Below are 25,602 nucleotides of genomic sequence, written 5' to 3' on the forward strand. Positions count from 1 at the left end.
CACCGTGAGCGCAGCGGACTGGCTCCGCCCCTGTCCGGACTCAGATAACGCTGCCGATCCCAAAGGTGGGCGGGACGGGTCCTCGATAGCCGGTGCGCGATGACGTCAGCGCGCAGCGGAGGGAGACGGTTGGAGGATCGGTCGTTGGCGGGGTTGTCAGGGCAGAGGCGACGTCGCCTGAGGATCTGGTGAGCGCGATGGCGGTGCGGTGCAGCTGAGCGGAATCGCTCCGATAGGGCGGTGGGAAAGATAAGCAGCCCGGCGACTGGGCATCGGGGAAGGCTAGGCGGCAGGAAAGCGCGGCGGAATCATATCAATGGGATTGATAGAGCTTGCCCACTCTTGACACATAACCGGAAGTAGATGTCGGCCATCGCTATGTACAGTATTTGAATTGGTTTATTATTGTCGCATGTACCGAGATGCCGTGAAAAGCTTGTCTTGCCTAATGTTCATGCAGATAAAATCATTACATAGCACATTGAAGCAGAACAAAGTAAAATAATAGCAATGCAGAATAAAGTACAACAGCTACAGAACAGGTAAACAAATACAGTGCAAAATCAGATCGAGATAGATTGTGAGCGAAAAGTCCATCTTACTGCACTAGGGAACCTTTCAATAGTCCGATAAAAGCAGGGCAGAAGCTGTCGTCGAGCCAGGTGGTATGTGCTTTTAGGCTTTTCAGTCCTGATGAAGTGTCTCATCCCGAAATAATGAATATTCGTCTCCATAAATGCTGCCTGAGCTGGTGAGTTCCTCCAGCATTTTGTGTGTGTTGTTTCCTATCTTCTGCTTGATGGTAGGAGGGAAGAAGAGAGATTGTCTGGGGTGGGAAGGACCTTTGATTACGCTGGTTGCTTTAATGGGTCTGCAGGAAGTGTAGACGGAGTCCAGAGAGGGGAGACTGAGCTGTGTCTACAACTCTGCAGTTTCTTGTGGTCATGTGCAAGGCTTTTGCTATACCAAGCTGTGGTGCATCCAGTTTGGATGTTTTCTACAGTGCATCAATAAAAAATGGTGAGGGTCTGTCAGATTTATGATCACTGACAGATGTCATGAAATTTAGTTTGTGACAGTAGTACAGGACATAAAGAATGCTGCAAGTTAAAATAAATTTATAAAGCAAAAGAGGAATAATGAAGTAATATTAATGGATTTATGAACCATTCAGAAATCTCCTCCCTGATAGTTGTAATGTGTTGAGCACCTTTTTGCTATATTTTATAACAAACAACAATTAACTTAGAGTGAAACAATCATACACGCGTTTACTTGCTACAAGGGAAGGCTGTTGTTGCAGAGGAGCCAGTGGTGGCTTCAAGAAAACAACCAGCATAGTCACTCTTATACACAAGTGTTATCTACTTGCACTAGTTCAGGGACAGGGCACACTCTGTTAGTCTGCTTGATTAGTGTACTTAACATTCGTCCAGTAACCAAATCTGCTCGTCTTTCAGCAGTTTGTAATATTCATGGTCCATCTGCATAATGTCACATAAACACTATCAGCAAAGCACTCTGGTACAATACAGCTTCCACTTTGTTACTACAAGTATATTTTCACATTCCCTCCTTTTTGTCATTTTATGGCAATATTACATTTCACCAAGTAATAGTAATTGAAATATGAATATATGTGTACAATGATGTGGTTTCAAAGCTCAACCCCAAAATTTCCTTTTCATCCATCCATTTTAAAGAGTACCTGTTCCTTTCCTTAATATCCTCTCCTTCATCCTGTTATTTCACACAAAAAATTGTAAAAGAATGACAGCCATTATAATACCAGTTATTGCAGAGTAGTTGCCCACCGTCCTCCCAGTTTGCCAAATGGCCACCATCCATGTCCTGAAGTGTTATATTCATGATATTGATCCCCTACTTTCCTAAACTATTTGGTAGCTTCTCGAATGTGATTTGTCAAGTTAGTTATATTTTCTGTTTTGTCAGGTATGTAAGTACAGCATTCTTGCCCTATCAGGGCACAAGTACCCCCATTTTCTGATAGAATAAAATCCAAAGACATTCTGTTCTCTAATTCTGCTGTACGAATAGCTATCAGTTCTGCCAACAACTTTAATGCTTACTATTTTCTCCAAAGCTGATCCTGGAAGTCCTGGAACTTCTGTGTGTGTACTGTTACTGCTTCCCAGAGAGGCCCCCTTCCCCAATTAACTATCCTATCCTCTGTGCATCTACATCGTCCCTAATGGCTATCTACAAGCAGAGATCTTTCTAGAACTTTGACCAACTGTCTTTAAAATGCAGCTTTATCATTCATATGGCTGTTTCCTCCTTTCCTGCTGGCCAATTGCAGTTTAATCACATTATTTATCTTCACTCCTTCATTATCTGATAGCTAAAACTCAGCAGTGGCTGTCAGTGGTTACTCTCTGGTCAGGGGCACCAGCACAGTAAATGTATCAGTCTCACAGGCAACAGTTCACACTCCATGCCATAACAAAAGATCTGACAAATGAGTCTTTTTGCCTCTGTGGCGTGGATCGCGTATTATTGAGGGTACGGTGGGCCAGATAAATGTCATAAAAAAACTTGAAATATGGGAATTATCCATTTAAATACATCTAGTTATGTTTTGCCTCAAATTAACGAATAATGCATGCTAGAAAATCATTTGTGCTTAACCAAGGATGCCAATTAGTAATCAAAGAACTCGGTTTAGTTGCAATTTATTTTAATCAAGGCATCTTTTGAATCTATTAAAAGGACACAAGGGATCTTTAAACATAAAACGTATGAACATGATGCATTGAATGGTGGTAAATTAAGCATAATAAAAAAGAAAATTTTAATGAAAACAGTTGATAAATCAATGTGTAATTTGATGCTGTTTGTTGTAATCTAGTGTCCAAGGGTCTTGGAAATTTCGGCACTCAGTGTCTACCTTCCTGCGTTTTGCATTCACTGGCATTGGAATTTTTTTCTTCGATTTTATTTCGAAACGCGAGTTATTCAACAAATATTATAGCACACGTAAATATCTGGATATTTAGCATGGATTTCTTGTGAAAACACAGTGACGCTGTTTCTGTTTACAAATTTGAACAACCCCATCTGAAAACCTGCGCGTGCACGGAGAATATCAAATACATATTAATAAGGTAGCCTGCCTTCCCATCATTCGTATATACCAGTGTTTGGTTCAGAACAAAACAGAACCTGGGGCCAGTGTAACAAGACGCCATGGATGTCCATCAGTGTGGTCGCGTGAAACACTCAGAATAAGGAAAAATCGCTCACGGGCCGGATAAGCATAGTATCCCAATATTTGGTTGCCTACCCCTGTCTTAGACCTTTTCATCAATGTAGAAGGGGTTAGGATGGTCTCTATTTGAATGGCTGCAAGGACCTCACCCCAGTGGCGCCCTTCCTGGACTATCCAGTCAATCACTGGCCCAACCACTGAAAAGGCCCAGCTCATTTGTATTCACTCCCCATTCAGTCTGGGGTGAATACATTCAGACACCATGTGTAAGTTCTTCTCTTTCCCAGTCTGCCATGCCATTGAAGTTGTGGAACTTGATGTCTCTGCTGTAACTCAGATCCCTTCCCATAAGTTTTCCCCAATATCTTTCTATTCTGATCTCTAAAACTAATCGCCTACCTTCAGGAACCAGTTTTCATTACAGAGTTACAGTTATATGTCAGCATGCTGTTCATGGCTCGCTGTCACCCTGTTTCCGTGTCTTCTGCATTTACGTTTATTGAGTAAGGTGCAGTCAGAACTGGTGCAGCCTGCTGGTGTTCATCACTTGGGTGCAATGACGCTGTTACAGGGTACACTTGATCTCTCGCTCAGTCTGTGAGGGTGACAAGCAGGTGAGTCATGCGGTTTAACCTGAGTCCCTGGCTGCCACACCGGGACTGTACACCAACATGGGTGTCATTCGCCCAGAGCTCCACCTGAGATTCTATCCACCTGGGAGCAGAACTTGTCTTTTCGACCAGCTCCCTTGCCAGCTGGCTGTGGGAGACCAGCTTCTCTCCCTCTGGCTCTCTCTGATCGGCAGTATGTTGCCGCTGTTTTGCTTGATACCTCAATGTGTTACCCTGGTTACAGTGATCCTTCACATCTCCATGTAATCTTACTAACTTAGCATTTGTAGTTTTTTTCTGTACATTTGTAATTTCTGTTGTTTCTAGTTCTTCTGCTGCCATCCCCATACTGATGTCTGCCCAGTCGTTTCCTGTCTGCTCCTTACTGTCTACTTTCTAGTGAGCCTTTATTTAATCACTGCTACCTACTACTTCTAACAGCTCCTGTCTGTGCTTGGCCCTGACCCTTGGGACCTCCTGACATGATTCCCACACATTGCCCTGTCTCGCCCATCTGCTTGGGGCTGCTGTCTCTTTGTGGGTCACACATGTTCACTGTTCCTGTCTTATCTGTGTTATTTCTCCTTTTCCTAGTATATGCCTTTCTCAGCGTGTGTAGATAGTATCTTCATTGGGCAGATCCAAAAATCTACAGAAAGCCGCATTCTCAATCTCAGGTACCTGAGGCTGACTTCAATCTGTCCTCATTGTTTCACCTCTTGCACTGGTAATGTAAATCGCCTCTCCAGTCGTGAGCAGTATCAGTTATTGATGCTGTTCAATAACTCGACTCCGAGCCAACCATTGAGGACCTCAGCAAGGCAATTGACAGTCTGGCCCCAGGGAAAGCTCCTGGCAATGATAGGATTCCTCCAGACCTGATCAAACACTGCAAAAGTTCACTCCTGCAACCTTTACAAGAGGTCCTCCATCAGGGCTGGAAGGAAGGAGCCGTACCACAGGATATGCACGACTCCAGAATCGTCACTTTGTACAAGAACAAGGGTGAGAGGAGCAACTGCAACAACTACAGGGGTATCTCCCGCCTGAGTATTGTCAGCAAAGTCTTTGCTTGTGTAACTCTGGCGCATCTACCCTGAGTCCCAATGTGGTTTTCACGCAAGGAGGTCAACTGTTGACATTATTTTCTCACTCCTTCAACTCCAGGAGAAGTGCAGGGAACAACAGAAACCCCTCTGTGTTGCTTTCATCGACTTGACCAAGGCAGTCGACCTTGTCGGCAGGGATGGGCTCTTTGAGATCCTCCTCAAAATCGGCTGTCCCCCGAAACTCCGAAATATCATCGAGTCATTCCATGACGACATGAGGGCTACTGTTCAGTACGATGGCAGCTCATCAGAACCCTTCACTACTCCTAGTGGAGTCAAACAAGGATGCGTGTTGGCCCCAACATTATTCGGCATCTTCTTCTCTCTGCTATTGAAGCACACGTTTGGGACGTCGACAGAAGGCATCTACATGCACACCAGGTCTGATGGGCGGCTGTCCCTGCGCGCCTGAGAGCAAGAACAAAGGTGCGGAAGATCTTAATATGTGACATGCTCTTTGCCGATGACACTGCTATAACCTCACACACCAAACAGCAACTACAAACTCTCATGGACCGCTTCTCAAAGGCATGCAAGGACTTCGGGCTTACCATCAGCCTAAAGAAAACAAATATCCTTGCCCAGAACGTAGTGGAGACACCAGTCATTACCATCGACAATTACGATCTAGAAGTGGTCCACAAGTTCACGTACTTAGGGTCGACCATTAGCGACACTCTCTCCCTCGATGCTGAAATCAATAGGCGTATCGGCAAAGCAGCATCGATCCTTGCTCGACTCTCCTCGCGGGTGTGGGAGAATCCGAAACTCGCTACAAAGACCAAGACTGCTGTGTACAATGCATGCGTTATCAGCACCCTCCTGTATGATAGTGAGACTTAGACCATCTACTCCAAGCAGGAGAGGAAACTCGGTAGTTTTCACCTGCGCAGCCTTCGCCGCGTCCTCGGCATCACCTGGAGAGACAACTTCCCAAACTCTGAGGTCCTGTCCCGCGCTGGACTTCCCACAATGTTCACACTTGTAAGACAACACAGACTGCACTGGCTGGGCCACTTCTATCGTATGACAGATGGTAGACTGCCAAAGGACGTACTCTATGGAGAACTAGCAACAGTCAAGACGAACGTTGGTAGACTCCAGCTTCGCTTCAAGGACCTCTGCAAGCGCGACGCGAAAGCCTTAAAAATCAACACAGAGTGCTGGGAGGATACAGCAGATGACCGCAAGAAATGGCAAGATACTCTTCAGCAACACCTAGAGCAAGGCGAAAGAGTGATCCTGAGTCAGTTTGTGGAGCAGAGAGCACAGCGGACAGCGGACAACAATTCCACAACGCCCTACACATGCAGCAACTGTGGCAGAGCCTGCTATTCCAGGATCGGCCTCAATAGCTACAGTCGAGGCTGCTCGACAAACCAGTGACTACCAGAGGAGCAGTACCCATGGTCGACCACGACCGACGGAGGCCACACCACCACCACCATCATGACCCCCTCATCCAATAATATTTCACATTGCCGGCCCCTAATAAACCTCTCGTGTACAATCATGGATAACCACCACTGGCAATAGAGGCTAGCGCCAGCCATTTGCCTGACCTGGATGCGGACTTCACAAGCTCTATAACCTGGTCGGTAGTCAAATCGGTGAGAGAGGGCACTGCTGTGGATTCTGTCTGCTTTGGTGAGTGATTGTCACACCTTTCTTTCTTTTCAGGACACTGCCTTCAACCATTCAACCACAGCCTGAGAGGCCATAGCTGTAACAAATCACCTCCTTTACCTTTCCATGTCTATTCCAGCAGTTCCTTGCTGGGTGCCCTGGCACACAAAGCAAGTCATCTCTAACATCCAGCAGCTACGTTCACTACAGCTACTCTATGACCTCTCTTCCCCTCCTCTTGTCTATCTCACCAGCCCACTGCTGTCCCCAAATCTAAAACTTCCCAGTGGGCTGAGCTCAGGGCTTCCTTCAGCATCTTCAGGAAGACTGGGTCATCCCTCCCTGGATTATCAGACCCTGAATACTCATACACTCAATATTTACATTCACATAATCCACGGCAGGTTCATCAGCTCTCTGAACCACTGACATTATCGTCCCAGTTACTCCCACCTCCCCCCAGCTGCTGCCTCAGTTCCCCTGTAAACAAGCAATATCCCTCTTCATTCAACACACTTAAAAGTTGCTGGTGAGCACAGCAGGCCAGGCAGCATCTCTAGGAAGAGGTACAGTCGACGTTTCAGGCCGAGACCCTTCGTCAGGACTAACTGAAGGAAGAGCTAGTAAGAGATTTGAAAGTGGGAGGGGGAGGGATGGAGCCAAGAGCTGGACAGGTGATTGGCAAAAAGGATATGAGAGGATCATGGGACAAGAGGCCCAGGGAGAAAGACAAAGCTGGGGGGGGAACCCAGAGGATGAGCAAGGGGTATAGTGAGAGGGACAGAGGGAGAAAAAGGAGAGAGAGAAAAAAAATAATAATATATATAATAATTAATAAATAAGGGATGGGGTAGGAAGGGGAGGTGGGGCATTAACAGAAGTTAGAGAAGTCAATGTTCATGCCATCAGCTTGGAGGCTACCCAGACGGAATATAAGGTGTTGTTCCTCCAACCTGAGTGTGGCTTCATCTTTGCAGTAGGGGAGGCCGTGGATAGACATGTCAGAATGGGAATGGGACATGGAATTAAAATGTGTGGCCACTGGGAGATCCTGCTTTCTCTGGCGGACAGAGTGTAGGTGTTCAGTGAAACGATCTCCTAGTCTGCATTGGGTCTCGCCAATATATAGAAGGCCGCGTCAGGAGCACCGGCCGCAGTATATCACCCCAGCCGACTCACAGGTGAAGTGTCGCCTCACCTGGAAGAACTGTCTGGGGCCCTGAATGGTGGTGAGGGAGGAAGTGTAAGGGCATGTGTAGCACTTGTTCCGCTTACGATCTGGTATTGCCGGTAGTTGCCCATGTACTATCCTCCACTCCTTGAGCCATACAGCCCCAGATATTTCTTGGGAGCTGCTTTTACCAACACACGTATATCTCTGGGGTGCGTCTGGTGAACTTCAATCATTTCCTCAAGCCTGCAACAGAATTCTGTGTTCCTTCAGGTTACTAAATGAAGGCAGCTCTGACAAAATGCTCTGCTTCTTCCCAGGAGTAAAGGGCTTATGAATTGGTCATAATTCGGGTCATAGGCTGGCTCGGGTCACCATGGTCTGTTGTTGCCTGACCTCAATAGATGCCATCCCAACTGATATATCTGGGTATAACCTCTACCTCAAGTATCTCCACACTAATTCTCACAAAATGCAAAATATGAGTGACAGATAAAAATTAAACAGTACAGACTTAATTGTACTCTGCAATCTGTTAGTATGTGTGTCTGAACTAATGATGCCTGTTGTATTCCTTTGCATTTAAAACTGTTACACCAAGGTTACAGGCTTATTCTAAAAACACACTCACAAACAAGTGTGCTACTTCAAAGTTCACTGAACTTTATACACACATCCCACTGGCGTCCTGAATAGTCAGCAACCAGTGGCCCTGTCTCACCAAATTACCCAAAAATGTTTGGTCTCTTACACATGGCACGGTAGCGTAGTAGTTTGCACAGCACTTTACAGTACAGAAGACCCAGATTCAATTCCCGCCACTGCTTGTAAAGAGTTTGTACGTTCTCCCCGTCACTGTGTGGTTTGCCCTCAGGTACTCTGGTATCCTCCCACAGTCCAAAGACTTACCATTTGGTAGGTTAATTGGTCATTGTTAATTGTCCTGTGATTAGGCTAGGGTTAAATTAGGGGTTGCTGGGTTATGCGGTTCGAAGGTTCGAAGGGTTGGAAAGGACTATACACACACACACACAACACCACTTTTGTATCTACCAGTTCAGCTCTCCGCCGTGTTTGAATCTTTGTGATCCCATGGTCATTGACCTGAACGGATCTAAGCATGGGTGCTAATCTTAAAGATGCTCACCCACTGAGACTGCCGAGATCACTGGTCACGAATGTATCCCATCAAGCCCCCAAATATTGTGACAGTGATCGAAGTCAGCGGAGAAACACTGAAACTGGTGATATAGAAGCTTTCATTCAAAACAACAAGCAGCCATCATTGGAGCCACGCTCAGTAGGGGCTCCCTGACCCAACATTAGATCACATATTTTATATGCTAAATATAAAAGGTAACAGGGAATAATTTCTATCGTTACAATGCATTCATAATGCTTCCTTTGAGTTACATATAATTTTCAAATACCTAGATCTTCACACCAACACTCCAGACACCCTGGATTAAATGTTAATCTCTAATGTCTCTGAGCTGCATCATGCATATGCAGACACCTCAGGTCAATGGGGTGTTTCCTTGCTTGCAATCAACCCTAATCGGCAGTTCCAGGATGTAAGTCCTTCTGAGCAGCATTTCAAATTTAATCAACATTTGGAAGACTGGTTGCTGTTGAGATTAATATTAGCTATATTCCATGACTCCAGAATACGCTCTTAACAGTAGAGAGGGTTGTACCTGTCAGTTCTAGATATAATTCCCAGTGATTGAAAGTTGGCAAATATAACCACACTATTTAAGTGTAACCCTCTCACTGGGCTCATATACAAATCTGACACGTTAGCTAACTCTGCGAACAGCCAAGTGACTCCGGTAAGAACGCCTCTTTTCATAAGCAATATATGTCTAGGGTTGGTATAATTTGGGGTTCAACCAAACAGGAAAGTTGGGATGTTCCAATTAAGGAGCATTGTTCGTCGTGAATGCTGTGTAAATACTGCTCCATGCAAAGTTATTGTTCGCCAGAACATTAGCAGATCGTACACCGGCATAAAATTACAAAGGAAATATCATTACCAAATTTTCAACTTTAACAGTTACAGAAAAAGAAAAGAAAAATAATGACGTAATACAGTTAAACCAGCCCAATGTGCATGTTAATGTTAGAGCTCATTTCTGGAGTAGTCGTGTATATTGCTTTACTCACATGCTGAACCCATATCCTGCGCGAAGGACACCAGTCAGAACTTCTCTTGGAGACCATCTTAAACGAACTGGCTCTCTCAGGAGTACTGGCCCTTCCTTTTTGCTGCCATTCATCTGCATGAAGCACTTCTTACACCCGGGTCTGTCCTTCTAACGGCATTCTGCGACATATTCCCTTGTGTCCCGTTCAGCAGCACCTGCCAAAAGACTCCAAACCAGACTACAGTCCTTCAAAAGTCTGATCCCGCCTAGCTCTCCCGAATCTTCCACTGGGCAGAAAGTTACAATTGGCTGACGCATCATTACTCCTTATGGCTCCTTATCTTCAGCTGAAGCCAAAACACTATTACTAACATGACACACTCCTTCTGCAGAAAACTGCTAAAATAAAAATACCTCACAGCATAGCAGTAGAAATCTTAACCAGGACAATGCAGGCGATAAAGAGAGAGAGTAAAAGACAACTCACCAGTTAGCCACAGTCCACCACTCTAGATCATTCTAAGTGAGAATTCAGTAAAAAATCCCACTAGAATGTGTAGCCCCTCTCGACACTAAACAAGCATCAGTGTGTGTTGCATCAGGACTGTGGTGTGAACTCCCTGACCTCCCTATTGTTGTTATTGGTGACATTAAGATCAGATTTAATTGGAGCCAGTTCACAGTGTGTAGTTTTGGTCACCTACCTACAGAAAAGATTGAGAGTGCAGAGAAAACCTTCAGGGATATTGCCAGGTCTGGAGCACCTGAATCATAAGGAAAGATTGAATAAGTTAGGACTATATTCTTTAGAACGTAGAAGATTGAGAGAAGATTCGATAGAGGTATACAAAATTATGATGGGTATAGATAGGGTAAATGTAAGCAGGCTTTTTCCACTGAGTTTGGGTGGGACTACAACCAGAGGTCATGGGTTAAGTATGAAATGTGAGAAGTTTAAGGGGGACATGAGGGGATTATTCTTCACTTAGAGGGTTGTGAGTGTGGAATGAGTTACCAGCACGAGTGGTGCATGCAAGCTCAATTTCAACATTTAAGAGAAGTTTGAAATGGTAGGGATATGGAGGGCTGTGGTCCCAGTGCAGGTCGATGGGAGTAGGCAGTTTAAATGGTTTTGGCATGGACTAAATGGGCCGAAGGGCCTGCTTCTGTGTTATGCTTCTCTATGACTCTCTATGATTTGGATGCTCCCAGCTATAGATGGATGGTCCGATGGAGGAAGGTTGAATAGGTTGGGAATTTATTTCCTTACATTTAGAACGAGGTGATCATATTTGAGTTATATAGCACAGAAACAGGCACTTTGGCCCAACTCATTCATGCTGACCAAGATGCTAATCCCATTTGCCCGCATTTGGCCTGTATCATTCTAAACTTTTCCTATTTGTGCACTGGTCCAAATGTTTTTTTAAATGTTGTAACTATACATTCCTTTATCACTTCCTTTGGCAGCTTGTACCATATAGTGGTAAACATTGATCTTAAGCCTTTTCCCTCCCATTTAGTCATTTCTGAAGTACATCCTTAAAGAGGAAATTATACAAAGCACATGTAACACCCTGGAAAAGGTTTCATTGCTAAGGTAATGGTCTTTCTGTAGACGCAGTGTTTGGGTTATGGTTAGAGATGATGGGTGTTTTAGAATGTGAGCTGGGTCTTTTGTTCGGCGAGAGGTGAAGCTGGAGATAACCGGCCTTAGGATATGACCCGGTGGGGAGATCGTGATCCAATGGAGTCAGGCACCAAGATCGACTGAAGATCAGTGAATTGAGCTCCAACTGGTGCATACTTGACTGTTTAATTATATGGGCCTTTCTTGTTTTTTTCTTTCTTTTCTTTACTAACCCTTTAGTTGAGTTAAGATTCATAAATATAATTCCTTTAATTGTATACATTGTGTTGTCTGTTGTTTATTGGCACTGAGTTGTAACAGGGAGGCAAATTACACAGCATCCACACAAACCGGGGTCTGGGGTGGGAGAGCCGTCTCAAATCTCATGGGTTTGGTGGGACTGGAGTGTGTCTTACTTAGATTTATGCAGCCAAGGAAACCAGCCGGGTTTCACACAGAAGTTGGTCCATTGAATCCACACTGACAATTTAATATTCGTTTATGCTAATCCTGCACTCAGTTACTTTCCCTAAGTTCCCCAAGAATTCACCTCTCTGAACAAGTACTTGAATCATCAGTGTATAGCAGGACCTAACCTTGGGTTCAGATTTGTGGTCAGCATGAACTTGTTGGGTGGAAGGGCCTGTGTCTGTGCTGTAACAACTCTCGTTGACTGCTTCCATGTTGTGAGTCCCTGGTGGAATTCCGTGACTGCCCCAAGTCGAACCTTCGCAGGATGGTCAGTTTTCCTGATTTCTCAGGCTTGCCTCTTTTTGTGTCTTCCCCACCCACCTTGTTAGGCCTCCGAGTTCCTTGTGTGGACTGAGAGCTCCCCCTACTGTGGACGGGTAGATGAGACCTCACAGTGCCACCATGCTAACGGTGAAGGTGAAGACGGAGAAATCAGGTGAGGTGCACGCATAAGCAAGCTGACGTACCCCACCACCACGTAACCGCCTTCTATCCTTTATGGTACTCCTTCCCCACCTCCAAACCTGCCTCTCCCGGAAAACATCTGAATTCATCCTCCTCCCACCATGTCGGTGTTATGCCTCTCTCCCCAAAAATCATTCTAAAAGGTTCACATAGTTCACCTAATGGCTTGCCTACCCCCCCCCAATTTGACCCTGGGGTCAGGTAACCCTTACATTCTGTATTCCCGATCTCTTTCTCTCCCCCTCCCCTCCCTCCCTCCTTCTGCTTCCCCCATCTTGTCTGGTTTCCTATATCTCATCTCCCATTTCTGTTCCCCCTCCCATTTCTGGTTCCATGCACCCACAATCCCCACACCTTGCACCAGATCTCCCCCCCAGTCTTGTTCCACCTGCCCTTCCCTCCCCCAATGGTGCCCGTCCTTATCAGAGTCCAGAACTGGTACCCCTTTGTATTTCTGCTCATCCCCTCTGGAGTATGACAAACTTGATTCTCCCCCATCAGTGGTAGTGAATGACCTTCGCCAGTGTTCTGCGAACCCCCAGGTTCATTCGTTGCTTGCCCGTGTCTCTTGCAGATCTAGAAGCCTCCACCGCTCGCGATCGACTAGATGCTGTTCTGCAGTGCTTGGTTGAAAAGAGTGACGTGGAGAGGTGAGTGTATTCTTGACCTGAAACTTGCATCGATGCAGGGTGACCTGCTGAGTGCAAAGAGCAGAGTTCAAAATTCAGAATAAATTTATTATCAAAGTACATATACTTCATCATATACAACTCTGATACTCATTTTCATGTGGGCATATTCAATAAATCCAGAATAGAATAATAATCGTAATGGAATTAATGAAAGGCAGCACCAACTTGAGTATTCCACAGTGTGCAAAAGACAACAAACTGTACAAATACAAAACAAAACAAATAATAATTATAAATAACTAAGTAATAAATACCGAGAACATGAGGTGAAGAGTCCCTGAAAGTGACTCCATAGGTTGTGGAATCATTTCAATGATGGGGCAAGTGAAGCTGAGTGAAGTTATCCTCTTTGGTTCAAAAGCCTGATTGTTGAGAGATAATAACTGTTCCTGAACCTGGTGGTGTGAGGAGTCCTGTGGCTCCTGTACCTGTACCTAATGGCAGCAGTGAGAAGAGAGTGTGACCTGATGATGGATGCTGCTTTCCTGCAACGCTTTGTGTAGACATGCTCAATGGTGGGGAGGGCTTTACCTGTGATGGACTGAGCCGTATCCACTACTTTTTGTAGGATTTTCCATTTGAGGGCTTTGGTGTTTCCATTGTGATGCAACCAGTCAATATACTCTCCAGTACACACCTGTAGAAGTTTGGCAAAGGTTTAGGTGTCATGCCAAATCTTCTCGAACTCCTAAGGAACTAGAGGTGGGGCCGTGCTGTCTTTATAACTGCACTTGCGTGCTGGGCCCAGCACAGATCCTCCAATAATGACAGTACCGAGGAGTTTAAAGTTGCTGACCCTCTCCACTTCTGATCCTCTGATGAGGACTGGCTCATGGACCTCTGGTTTCCTCCTCCCGAAGGCAATAATTAGCTCCTTTGCCATGCTGACATTGAGTAAGAGGTTGTGGGACTACTCGGCCAGATTTTCAATGTCCCTCCTATACGTTGATTCATCAACAACTTTGATCGAGTCTACAACGTGGTGTCATCAGTAAACTTAAAATCAGCAACACACATCAAAGTTGCTGGTGAGCGCGGCAGGCCAGGCAGCATCTGTAGGAAGAGATGCAGTCGACGTTTCAGACCGAGACCCTCAGTAACATGGCATTGGAGCTGTGCTTAGCAACACAGTGATGGGTGTAAAACAGGTAGAGCAGGGGGCTAAGCTCACAACCTCGTGGTGCGCCACTGCTGAGGGAGGTTGTGGAGGAGATGATGTTGCCAGTCGGAACTGACTGGTCAGCTCCAGCAGTGATGGAGCCTTTTCACCTGCTGACCCCACGATGAGGACTGGTGGATGTTCTCGTGCCTTCCCTTTCCTGAAGCCCATTAGATTGTTGTTGTAATAACACTGCAAGCTGATCTATCTCACTTCTGTATTCCTTCTCATCACCATGAGATTGTCTTTCTCCCGCTGTTTGTCTGTGTTCCTCTGACACTCAGTGTGTGTGGGATTCGTCCCCCAGTGAGGGTCATGTGTGTAATAAGTAAACTATTAGGCAAATCTTAAGTTTTGTATACCTTATACATTCTTTGATAATAAATTGAATTTGGATCTTGAATGTTGAATTTTATTTTGTAACTTATGCTAATTTTGTGTCTTTGTACCGTAAATGATCTGTAGAACGTATAAGTTTGCAGAACTGATAATGAGCTGATTCTTTTAAATTATTTATTTTTATTTTTATTTATTACAAACAAAAAAACACAAAAAAATACAGCACATTCACAAAAACCACAACCATAACAAAATCAAATTAAATATTGAGCAGCAAAAGGGAGAAAAATATAAAGGCAAAAGTAAACATACACAGCAGAGGTGACAGCACGAAAAAACCTCAGTCCTCACCCTGTGAGAAAGTCCAATACAGGGCCCCATATCCTTTCAAAGATGTCCCTTCTGTCCTCATTATGTAGTCTCAGTCTCTCCAAGTGTAAAGATAATGAGCTGATTTTGAGTTTTCCGGTTGGTGGGGCTACAGTCATTTCCTTGCTCCCTGCCGTGACTCACAATGTCTCTCTGTCTCTCCGACTGTTCCAGGGACCAGACTGAAGATGAAGCTGTGAAGCCGGTGCTCTCTGACCTGCAGAGCAAGTGAGTGCACCGTGCAATCTGTCAGCATCTGCCGATATCCAGTTTGCAGCAGGTGTTTGGGTTCAGCTTCTGTTATTGTACAATGCTAAACTCTTAAAATGGGGGAGGGAGCGGATTAGGCTTCCATTCTTCTAAAGGTTCAGAGAGCCGAACTCTGAGAGGGATCTGGGACAAGATGAGTGAGGAAGAAAAACAACCTGCTGGAGATGGTATGGAGGGGTATGGTCCAGGTGCAGGTTGTTGGGACTAGGCAATTTAAATGGTTTGTCATGGGCTAGATGGGCCAAAAGGCCAGTTTCTGTGCTGCAGTTTTTTATAACTCTACCACTCTGTATGCCAATGCTATTAAGGGTCCTGATGCAGGGTTTCGAGCTGGAATGAGGACAGATCCTTTCCTCCCACAGTTGCTGCTCTACCCATCCTCCAGCAGATGATTTTTCCTCTTTCACTCACCTTGTCTCAGAACCTCAGAACCTTTAGAGGAATGGAAGTATAACTCCTCCCAAGTCCAAAGCTCCCTGAAAGTGGCCACACAGGTTGTTAGGTTTGTAAAGAAGACACACGGCACTATTGCCTTTATTAGTTGAAGCACTGAGTTCACAAGTCAGCAAGTTTGCACTGCAGCTTTATAAACCCTGGTTAGGCCGCATCTGGAGTATTGCATTCAGTTCTGGTTATCTCATTAAAGGAAGGGTGCAGAGGAGGTTCACCAGGATGCTGCCAGTGTTAGAGGATATGAGGGCGTTAGAGGGTCACCAGGATGCTGCCAGCGTTAGAGGGCATGAGGACATTAGAGGTTCACCAGGATGCTGCCAGCGTTAGAGAGCATGAGGGCGTTAGAGGGTCACCGGGATGCTGCCAGTGTTAGAGGGTCACCAGGATGCTGCCAGCATTAGGGGGTCACCATGATGCTGCCAGCGTTAGAGGTTCACCAGGATGCTGCCAGCGTTAGAGGGTCACCATGAAGCTGCCAGCGTTAAAGGGCATGAGAATGTTAGAGGTTCACCATGATGCTGCCAGTGTTAGAAGGCATGAGGGCATTAGAGGTTCACCAGGATGCTGCCAGCATTAGAGGGCATGAGAGCGTTAGAGGTTCACCAGGATGCTGCCAGCATTAGAGGGTCACCATGATGCTGCCAGCGTTAGAGGTTCACCATGAAGCTGCCAGCGTTAAAGGGCATGAGGGCGTTAGAAGGTCACCATTATGCTGCCAGCGTTAGGGGTTCACCAGGATGCTGCCAGCGTAAAAGGGCATGAGGGCGTTAGAGGGTCACCATTATGCTGCCAGCGTTAGGGGTTCACCAGGATGCTGCCAGCGTTAGAGGGCATGAGCTGAAAGAAGGTTGGACAAAATTGGGTTTGTTTATTTATTTATTTATCAAGGTACAGCACGGAATGGGCCCTTTAAGCCCCGCCACCCAGCACTGCCCCAATTTAATCCGAGACTAATCACGGGATAATTTACAATGACCTATCAAGCTACCAACCAGTATGTGTTTGGACTGTGGGAGGAATCCAGAGCACCTAGTGGAAACCCACACGGTCACAGGGAGAACATACAGGCGACTGTGGGAATTTAACCTGGGTTACCATTGTTCTGTAAGGTGTTGTGCTAACCACTACACTGCTTTGCCACTGTTTACTTGGGAGCAGTGGAGTTTGGGGGTGGGGGCGAGACCCATAGGTCTCTAAGAGGCATAGACATGTGGTATCTTTCCCCTGCTGGGTTGAAATGCCTAATTTGAGAGGATACACAGTTAATGTGAGTTGTGGAAAGTTTTTTCTTGTACAGAGAGTGGTGGATGCCTGGAATGTGCTGCCAGGGCGGTGATGGAAACAGACAGATAAGGGCGTTTAAGAGGCTGTTAGATACACATGGATGTGCAGAGAATGGAGGGAATTGGACACTCTGTAGGCAGAAGGGACTGGTTTGATTACCAGTTCAGTTGAATTGGCACAACACTGTGTACTGAAGGGCCTGTTCCTGTTCAATCACGACTCTGGAGTGAGTGAGAGTGAGAGACCAGTCAACCAGCATCTTTCCATCCCTCACCTGTGTTTTATCCCTTCTGCTTCATTTCACGTCCAACACACAGGAGACAGGATGCAGCAGTTCAGCACTGGAACATGCCAAACGAAACCAATCCCTTCTGCTTGCACGTGCTCCATATTCCTGATGCAGGTGATGGACCTAAAGCCTCAACGACCCATGACCCCCACCCACAGGTGCTACTCGACCCCGCTGAGTAGACCCATCCTCCAGAAGACTGTGTGTTGCTCCAGATCCGAGTGTTTACAGTCTCTTGTGTCTCTGTAGATGTTCATCAGAATGCTTGACAGGGTAGTGGTCAGCACAGGCATGGTGGGCCAAAGGGCCTGTTTCTGTGCTGTCCTCATCTCTGTGCTGTGAGATCCTGCCTTGGGACCGAGAGGGGAGATGGCCAGTATCAAGTGCGGGAGAGGGTGGATGGTGTGTTGAGTGAAAAAGGGATTGGAGGGGTGGGGGAGAGAAGATGGACAGAAAGATTGAGGGAAATAGATGTTGGTGTAGCAAGTGAGAGAGAGAGGAGCCAGGGAGAGGGGGATGGAGAGGCAGGGTGAGGCTGGAACCAACCAGCATTGCCCCAGCTGAAGGCTGCCCTGTGGTGTTGGGTGATGGATCTGCAAGGACCCAAGGTACTTGGCTGAAAGGGCGAATTGGTTGGGCAATGACCCGGGGGGGGGGGGTGGGAGATGAGGGTCACAGCTTCTCTTACCAGCAGGAATGAACAAGCACGCTGACCCATTTCCTTTTGTTCTGTTGCAGGGACTGCTCTCCACCGACAGCAGGAAAACGGTAAGGGGGAGGGTCACGGAAGTGTAGGTGGGAACCAAGATTTTATAAGGCTTTGATCAGACCATACTTGGAGTATTGCAAGCAGTTTTTGTCTCTTTAGCTAAGAAAGGACGTGCTGGCATTGGAGAAGGTCCATGAGAATGATTTTGAGAATGAAAGGGTTAATGTATGAGGAGCATTTGATGGCTCTGGGTCTGTACTCCGGAGTTTAGAAGAATAAGGGGGAAAATCTCATTGACATCCATTGAATATTGCAAGACCGAGATAGAGTGGATATGGAAATAATGTTTCCTATAGTGGGTGATTATGGACCAAAGAGCACAGCCTCAGAATAGAGGAATGTCCATTTAGAACAGAAGTTACTTTAGCTGGAGGGTGGTGAATGTGTAGAATTCATTGCCACAGGTGGTTGTATACTTTGTATGCTGTGTGTGTGTGTCTGTGTGTGTATGCACATGATATAGTTAAAGTGGATGTTGATAGCTTCTTGATTAATCAAGATGTCAAAGGTTATGGGGAAAAGGGAGAGGTGGGGTTGAGAGGGTAAGTGAATCAGCCATGATGGAATGGCAGAGCAGACGATGAAACGAATGTCTAATGGTCTAAGAGAGGGAATGGGAACTGTGGGAGGGTGGCAGTTCCCTGCCCAACTGTCCTCCCACCCACCTCTCCCCCTCTGCCCACCTCCCTCCCCTTTCTTCTACTTCCCTCCTCCCCTTCCCCATTCCACCTTTCCCCCAACTCTCTTGTCCCATCCCCCTCCTCCCGCCTGCCTCTCCTCCCCAACCTTCTCCCACTTCTTTCAACCCCGCCCCCTTCTCCCACCTCCCCTCCCTCTGCCTCACGGCCTGCTCTTTCTCCACCAGATCATCCACACGCTTCCCCCACCAGAGGAGAAAGAGGAGGAAGGAGATGGACGATGGCGGCTGTGAGGGAGCCCTGCAGAGACCCAGTGAGCAATAACCTGTACAGACAGAGGGGCTTGGGGGCGGGGGGAGATGGCAAGTGGAGGAAATGGGGATGGGGAGAATGAGGGGAGATGGGGAGAGGGAGGTGGAGAACAGTGTTGAAGGCGAGGAGGGCGGCATGAAGATGGGGCAGGGAAATTGGGTGAGAGAGGGAGACGGGTTGGGGAGAACGACTGGGGTGAAGGGTGTGTGGGAAGGAGAGTTGTGATGCTGCCCTTGCCGCCCCGCAGATGCCTACACCATGAAGCTGTTCGACCGCAGCGTGGACCTGGCACAGTTCACCGAGGACACCCCCCTCTACCCCATCTGCAGGGCATGGATGAGGAACAACCCCAGCCAGCGCGAGGGAGCTCGCAGCCCCAGCCCACAGCCGCCCCCCACCCTGGAAGATGAGGAGGTGGGAGAGGTGCCGGTGTCGGTAGCGGTGGGGAGGGTGTGAGGCAGGCTAGGTTCTGTGGAGGAAGGGGTGGTTGGGGTCAAAATTGAGGCTCTGGAATCAAGGAAAGGTCAAAGTTAATATTAAGGTTGGGGTGACAGCGAGTTTAAGAACAGTTTCGAGGGATACTGTGGTCAAAGGTGAAAATCATTAGGGATTAAAGTGAGATAATGGGGTCAGGGAAGGATTAAGGATGGGCCACTGACGTCAAGGAGGTGCAGGGGTCAGAGATGAGAACTGGGTTCCAGAAGGGTCAAAGATGAGAAGAGGGTGAGGGTAAAGGTAAGGAATGAGTCAGGTTAATGAGGTCAAGGGTGAACTGAATTGGGGATGAGGTTACTGAGGTCAGGGGTAAGAATAGATTGATAGAGGGAGTTAAGAGTGAGTTGCTGGAGTTGGGGGTGAAAATAGTAATGAAGGGGTCAAAGGTGAAATACTGGGGTGAAAGGCCTGCAAAATCAGGGGTGGGTTAAAGAGCGAACCTGCAGATGAGGTTAACAGAAGGACTAAAAGTGAGAGGCTGGGGTCAGTGTGAGAATAGGGTTGGGGAGAGGTTAAAGATGAGAACATGTTTAAGGTGGGGAGTAAAAGTGAGATACTGGGGTCAAGGTGGGAACAGGGTCAGTGAGTGTTCAGGGATCAAAGGTTAAAATGGAGTTATGAAGTAGTCAAAAGTGAGATACCGAGCCAGGGCAGAGGTAGGGAGGAGTGAGATGCCGGGGTCAAGGGTGATATGAGGGGTGGGGAGATTAACGGTAAGGGTCCAGCAGAAGGTGGGGCTGGAAACACACAAGCAGGTGTGGAGTGAGTGATGACTGAGTGATTTGTACACCTGCAGGTAGCTGAGCTGAATGGCAAGGGTCAGGACATCTACAAAATGCCATTGCCCACGGCCCGCTCAGCCAGTGCTGGCGGGAACACCCTTAGCCTCCGCATTCCCTCACCGCTTCCCTCCAACGAGAAACCGCTGGACATCAACATGGTAAATGTATCTGGCCACTGGCCATCTTCTCTCCCTCCCTCCCTCTCCCTCCCTCCTTCTCCCTCCCCCCCCTCCCCCTCTCACTCTCACTCTCACTCACACGGTGATGGGACGGGGACTGTGTCTATTAATCCTCCACACGGTGACGGGACAGGGTCTGTGTCTGTGATTCCCAAACACGGTGACAGGACAGGGTCTGTGTCTGTGATACTCCCACACATTGACGGGATGGGATCTGTGTCTGTGTCTTCCCTACATGGTGATAGAACAGGTTCTCTGTTGGCGATTCCCTCAGACAATGATGGAGTGTGTCTGCGATTTTCTCCAGATGGTGACGGGACGGGGTCTGTGTCTGTGATTCTCCCAGATAGTGACAGGACGGGGTCTGTGTCTGTTATTCCCCCAGATGGTGACGGGACGGGGTCTGTGTCTGTGATACTCCCACACATTGACGGGATGGGATCTGTGTCTGTCTCTTCCCTACATGGTGATAGAGCAGGTTCTCTGTTGGCGATTTCCTCAGACAATGATGGAGTGTGTCTGTTATTCCCCCAGATAGTGACAGGACAGGGTGTGTGTCTGTTATTCCCCCAGATGGTGACGGGACGGGGTCTGTGTCTGTGATTCCCCCACACGATGATGGGACAGGGTGTGTGTCTGTTATTCCCCCAGATGGTGACGGGACGGGGTCTGTGTCTGTGATTCCCCCAGATGGTGACGGACGAGATGGGGTCTGTGTCTGTGATTTCCCTAGATGGTGATGGGACGGGGACGGGGTCTGTGTCTGTGATTTCCCCAGATGGTGATGGGACGGGGACGGGGTCTGTGTCTGTGATTCCCCCACACGATGACAGGACGGGACGGTGTCTGTGTCTGTGATTCCCCCACTCGATGACGGGACGGGGTCTGTGTCTGTGATTCCCCCAGATGGTGATGGGACGGGGTCTGTGTCTGTGATTCCCCCAGATGCTGATGGGACGGGGTCTGTGTCTGTGATTCCCCCACTCGATGACGGGACGGGGTCTGTGTCTGTGATTCTCCCAGATGATGATGGGACGGGGTCTGTGTCTGTGATTTCCCACTGTGGTGTTGGGTGTGTTATCTCTCCCGGCAGGTTATAACCCATCCCCTTTTGCCTTAATACAGAGCCGTTTCTCTGCCCCGGGTGTGCCCACCCTCCTCTATAACCACATGGAACGTTGGAAGAAGATTCGTCAGAGGTAGGCAGGTTTAGTGTGCCTTCCGACCTGGGGGGATTTACTCATCACTCTCCTTCTCTTAAGCCCCATCTGCTCCAACCATCTCATCCATTCACTCCCACCGTTCACACTCCCAATGGAACCCCACCTCGTCCCATTTACTCCCACTGTCTACAATACCAATAGAACCCCACCGTCCACGTTCCTAATGTGGTAATGCCTGCCAGTAAGTGTGAAGTTGAAGCTGCCATGGGTGTTACTGACCGCCTGCATTCTCGCTTCCTCCCACAGGTGGAAAGAGTCCTCACACAGGAACCAGCATCGTTATATGGACAGCATGAAGATACTGAAGGAGATGTTTGAACGGCAGTGAAGGGGGCAGCAAGACTACAGTGAGAGCTCCCACCACTCCATTCTCCTGACTCCCAGGATGAGGCAGGCCTTCACCAGCCGGACCCTCCCTGGACTACCCCCCACCCCCATCACATTCCTGCAGTGATCAAGGGAGGTTACATGAAAGCTCGCTTCCATGCCAGTCTGACACCTCAGACCTGTCAATGCTCCAACCCTAAGAGTTCACCTTCCCCAAATGCAGCTCAGAGAGTGTGGGGGGGAGTGAAAATCGGCCAAGGTTCCTGCTCCCTATCACTACTCAGTGACCCCTGGATTAGAGAGAGAGGGGGAATCAGCCAGAACTCCTGCTCCCTATCACTGCCTCAAAAAAGGATATGTGGGTGGGTGTATTAGCCCGCCACTGTGAGTTGCCCCTGGTTGTGTGGTTGAGGAGTGGAGTGTGGGATGTAATCAATAGGGATATGGGTTTCAGGGTGGATTGATGGCCAGCATGGACTCAGTTGAGCCTAAGGGCCAGTCTCTGTGCCTTATCTCTCCGACTGTCAAACTCCAACTCACTCTGACCCATCGGTTCGAGTGTGCAGTGATTTCAGTCCCCATCTCCCTCAATCTCCATGACCCACTGTTCTCTCCCTACATTGATGACGAGCTCCCCTTCCCTCCCGGTGCTAGTGAGAGGGGAATAGTGGTGCTGAGAGGAAACGCCCCGCTCTTCGAGTTGCAGCTACTGCTTCGGGGACCTGGCTATGTATAAATCGAACACAGAAGTGCTTGCTTTTTTGACAAGACTGTTAATAACATTGGCTCTGTAACTTTGCCCTTCCGAGGTAAGGGACATCCTTTAAATTTAATTCCTTGTAGCCCCCCCCCCCCCGGCAAGCCTCAGGGTCGTTCAACTCGCTGTCGTCTAGGGAAACAGCCCTCAGCCCCACCAAACTGGGTAGTTAAGTTCGTGTGGATGCTGTGTGATGTACCCCACCCCACCAGGTAACAGACAATACACCATATGCGATTAAATGAATTACAGTTTATAGATATTACTGGAGCTATATAATTAATAGAGATAAAATATAAAAGGAAAATAAAAGATGGCACACCTATCAAAGTTCAATCTCTTTGTGCACAAACAGTTGGAGCTCTAGTAATGATCCTCTCTTCACCATTCAATCCCCTCTGACCACCTCGACCCGCCGCCTGGGACCAACCACAGTGGTGGACCAGACGTTCCACACAAGTCTGTCTCCGTCTCCTCTTCTCGCCGAAAACCCCGGACCTCGGACTCCTGCTCAGGGTCCGACCCCGTTAGCCAGCTCACAGCACCTTGTCCATTCTCTCTCTCTCCATCGCACCTTCTGCCCAAAAACCCGTGCATCACAATAACTTACAGACAGACTAGAAGGAATAACATCTATCCCAATTGGTTCGTTCGCTCTGTTATCAATAATATAAGCCAAACAAGCTGCTAGCGAGAGAACTTTCTCAGCATTTAACATAATAAAGAAGCCATTTAATTAGCCTATGCAGTAGCATAAAAGAAGAAACCCCTTACATACTTATGGCCATCATACCTATTGGGGCATAGGCCTCTGACTGCAGCTCGTCAGAGTCCTCTGTTCTGGGCCGGTCTTTCAAATTGTCTCCAGGTGTAGCCTTCCTCTCCCAGGAATGAGGTCTTTGAAGCTTCTGTCAGTGTCTCTGTATCAGTGGATTGTCCTGGGATGGAGTTGCCAGCCCCATGCCTAGCCCATCTCCTTTCACAGCTGGGCCTGGGACCATTCATGGCAGAGTTATTTACCCTAAAGCAGGTCAGAATTTTCTTGGTTCTTGCCTGATGGCTGAGGACAGATAGTTTGGTGTGGCAACAGGAAGGTCGTCAAGCAGCTGAAATCCAGGAGTTCTAGGTGGAGTTGGAGGTTGTTGCTTGGGGATGTTCCCTGTACAGGGCCAGAGCAGTTACCCTCTGAGTTGAGCAGGTAAAGGGAAGATTGGATCAGGACATTGGGGAACTGGTTAAGGGGGATCAGATCGGGATGTTGAGGAACGGGTTAAGGGGGATCAGACCGGGATTTTAGGGAACGGATAAAGGGGGATTGGATCAGGATGTTAGAGAACGGGTAAAGAGGGATTGGATCGGGACGTTAGGGAACGGGTAAAGAGGGATTGGATTGGGATGTTAGGGAACGGGTAATGGGGAATTGGATCAGGATGTTAGGAAATGGGTAAAGGGGGATCGGATCAGGATGTTGAACGGGTTAAGGGGGATTAGATCGGCATGTTAGGGAACAGATTAAGGGGGGATCAGATGGTGCGTTGGATCAAAGGGGGATCAGAGTGGGACATTGGGGAATGGGTTAACGGGATCAGATCAAGCCCTTGGGGAACGGTTTAAGGGGGATCAAATCAGCATATTGTGGGATGAGTTAAAGGGGTTCAGATGGGGACTTTGGGGAATTGGTTAAGGAGAGATCAGACTGGGATATTGGGGAACGGATTAAAGCGGATCAGATCGGGATTTTGGGGGACGGGTTAAAGGGGATCAGAGCTGGACATTGGGGAACAGGTTAAGGGGGGAATCAGATCAGGACTTTGCGGAGTGGGTTAAGGGGGATCACATCGAAGTGTTTGGTTACTGTTGAGAGGGATCTGATTGGCATGGTGGGAAACAGGTCAAGGGAAGATTAGATCAGGACGTTGGGGAATGGTGAAAAGCTATCAGATTCGCTTGTAAGGGAACGGATTAAGGGGGATTAGGTTGAAGCACTGGGGAAGGATCAATTCAGTACATAGGGGAGCGGGATAAAGGGTTCATATCAGAATGATGGGGGATGATTTAGGGGGATCAGATTGGAACATTGGGAAACGGGTTTGGGGAGATCGAGTCAGGGCGTTGGAAATGGGTTAGGGGGATCACATTGGGGTATGGGTTGTGGTTTGGATAGGGTACATTGGGGAACAGGTTAATGGAGATCAGATCAGGACATTGGGGAATGGGTTAAGGGGAGAACAGAATGACACCTTGGGGGAACAGGTAATGGTGGATCAGATTGGAACGTTGTATAATGGATTAAGGGGAAACTGGACAGGATGTTGGGGAACAGGTTAAGGAGATCAGATTGGGACCTTGGGAACATGTTATGGGTGATCAGATTGGGATGCTGGGGGACGGGAATCAAGGGTGGATCAGCGTGGGACATTGGGGGGTGGATTAATTGAGATCACTTCAGGAGGTTTGGGAACAGGTTAAGGGGAGTTCAGATTGGAACACTGGGGTACGGGTTAACGGAGATCAGATCAGTATGTTGGGGAACAGATTAAGGGGGATCAGATCCGGATGTTGGGATACGGGTCTGGAGGATCAGATCAGGACATTGGGGAATGTCTTAAGGGAGATTGAATCAGGACATTGAGGAATAGGTTAATGAGGATTACGTTGAGGTACGGTTTAAAGGGGTTCAGTACGTTGGGGAACAGGTAAAGGGTATCAAATTGGGATAGTAGGGAATGGGTTAAGGGGAGATCAGATCAGGTAGCTGGGGATCAGATTGGAACCTTGGATAACCAGTTAAGGGAGGATCAGAGCA

At 47.6% G+C, this 25,602-nt stretch overlaps 1 protein-coding gene across 1 annotated transcript; it reads left to right on the forward strand.

Annotated features, from left to right (window-relative positions):
* Positions 1-101: 101 nt before the first annotated feature.
* On the forward strand, positions 102-23,126 carry lin37 (lin-37 DREAM MuvB core complex component). The gene is made up of 10 exons (XM_072266221.1): positions 102-188; positions 12,324-12,430; positions 13,034-13,109; positions 15,193-15,246; positions 18,053-18,082; positions 18,949-19,034; positions 19,281-19,447; positions 20,325-20,468; positions 21,615-21,688; positions 21,959-23,126. The coding sequence occupies exons 2-10, from the start codon at positions 12,376-12,378 to the stop codon at positions 22,038-22,040; spliced, it is 768 nt and encodes a 255-aa protein (XP_072122322.1). The 5' UTR covers positions 102-188; positions 12,324-12,375; the 3' UTR covers positions 22,041-23,126.
* The last annotated feature ends 2,476 nt before the right edge of the window (positions 23,127-25,602 follow it).

Source organism: Mobula birostris, chromosome 8, assembly GCF_030028105.1.
Source record: "Mobula birostris isolate sMobBir1 chromosome 8, sMobBir1.hap1, whole genome shotgun sequence".
Classification (NCBI taxonomy): domain Eukaryota; kingdom Metazoa; phylum Chordata; class Chondrichthyes; order Myliobatiformes; family Myliobatidae; genus Mobula; species Mobula birostris.

Excerpts from the sequence above, each read along its gene's own strand:
- lin37 (XM_072266221.1), top strand. The coding sequence starts at position 12,376 with ATGAGACCTCACAGTGCCACCATGCTAACGGTGAAGGTGAAGACGGAG. Across the intron at positions 12,431-13,033 it reads GGTGAAGACGGAGAAATCAG|ATCTAGAAGCCTCCACCGCT; the intron begins GTGAGGTGCACG and ends TGTCTCTTGCAG. Across the intron at positions 15,247-18,052 it reads CTCTCTGACCTGCAGAGCAA|GGACTGCTCTCCACCGACAG; the intron begins GTGAGTGCACCG and ends GTTCTGTTGCAG.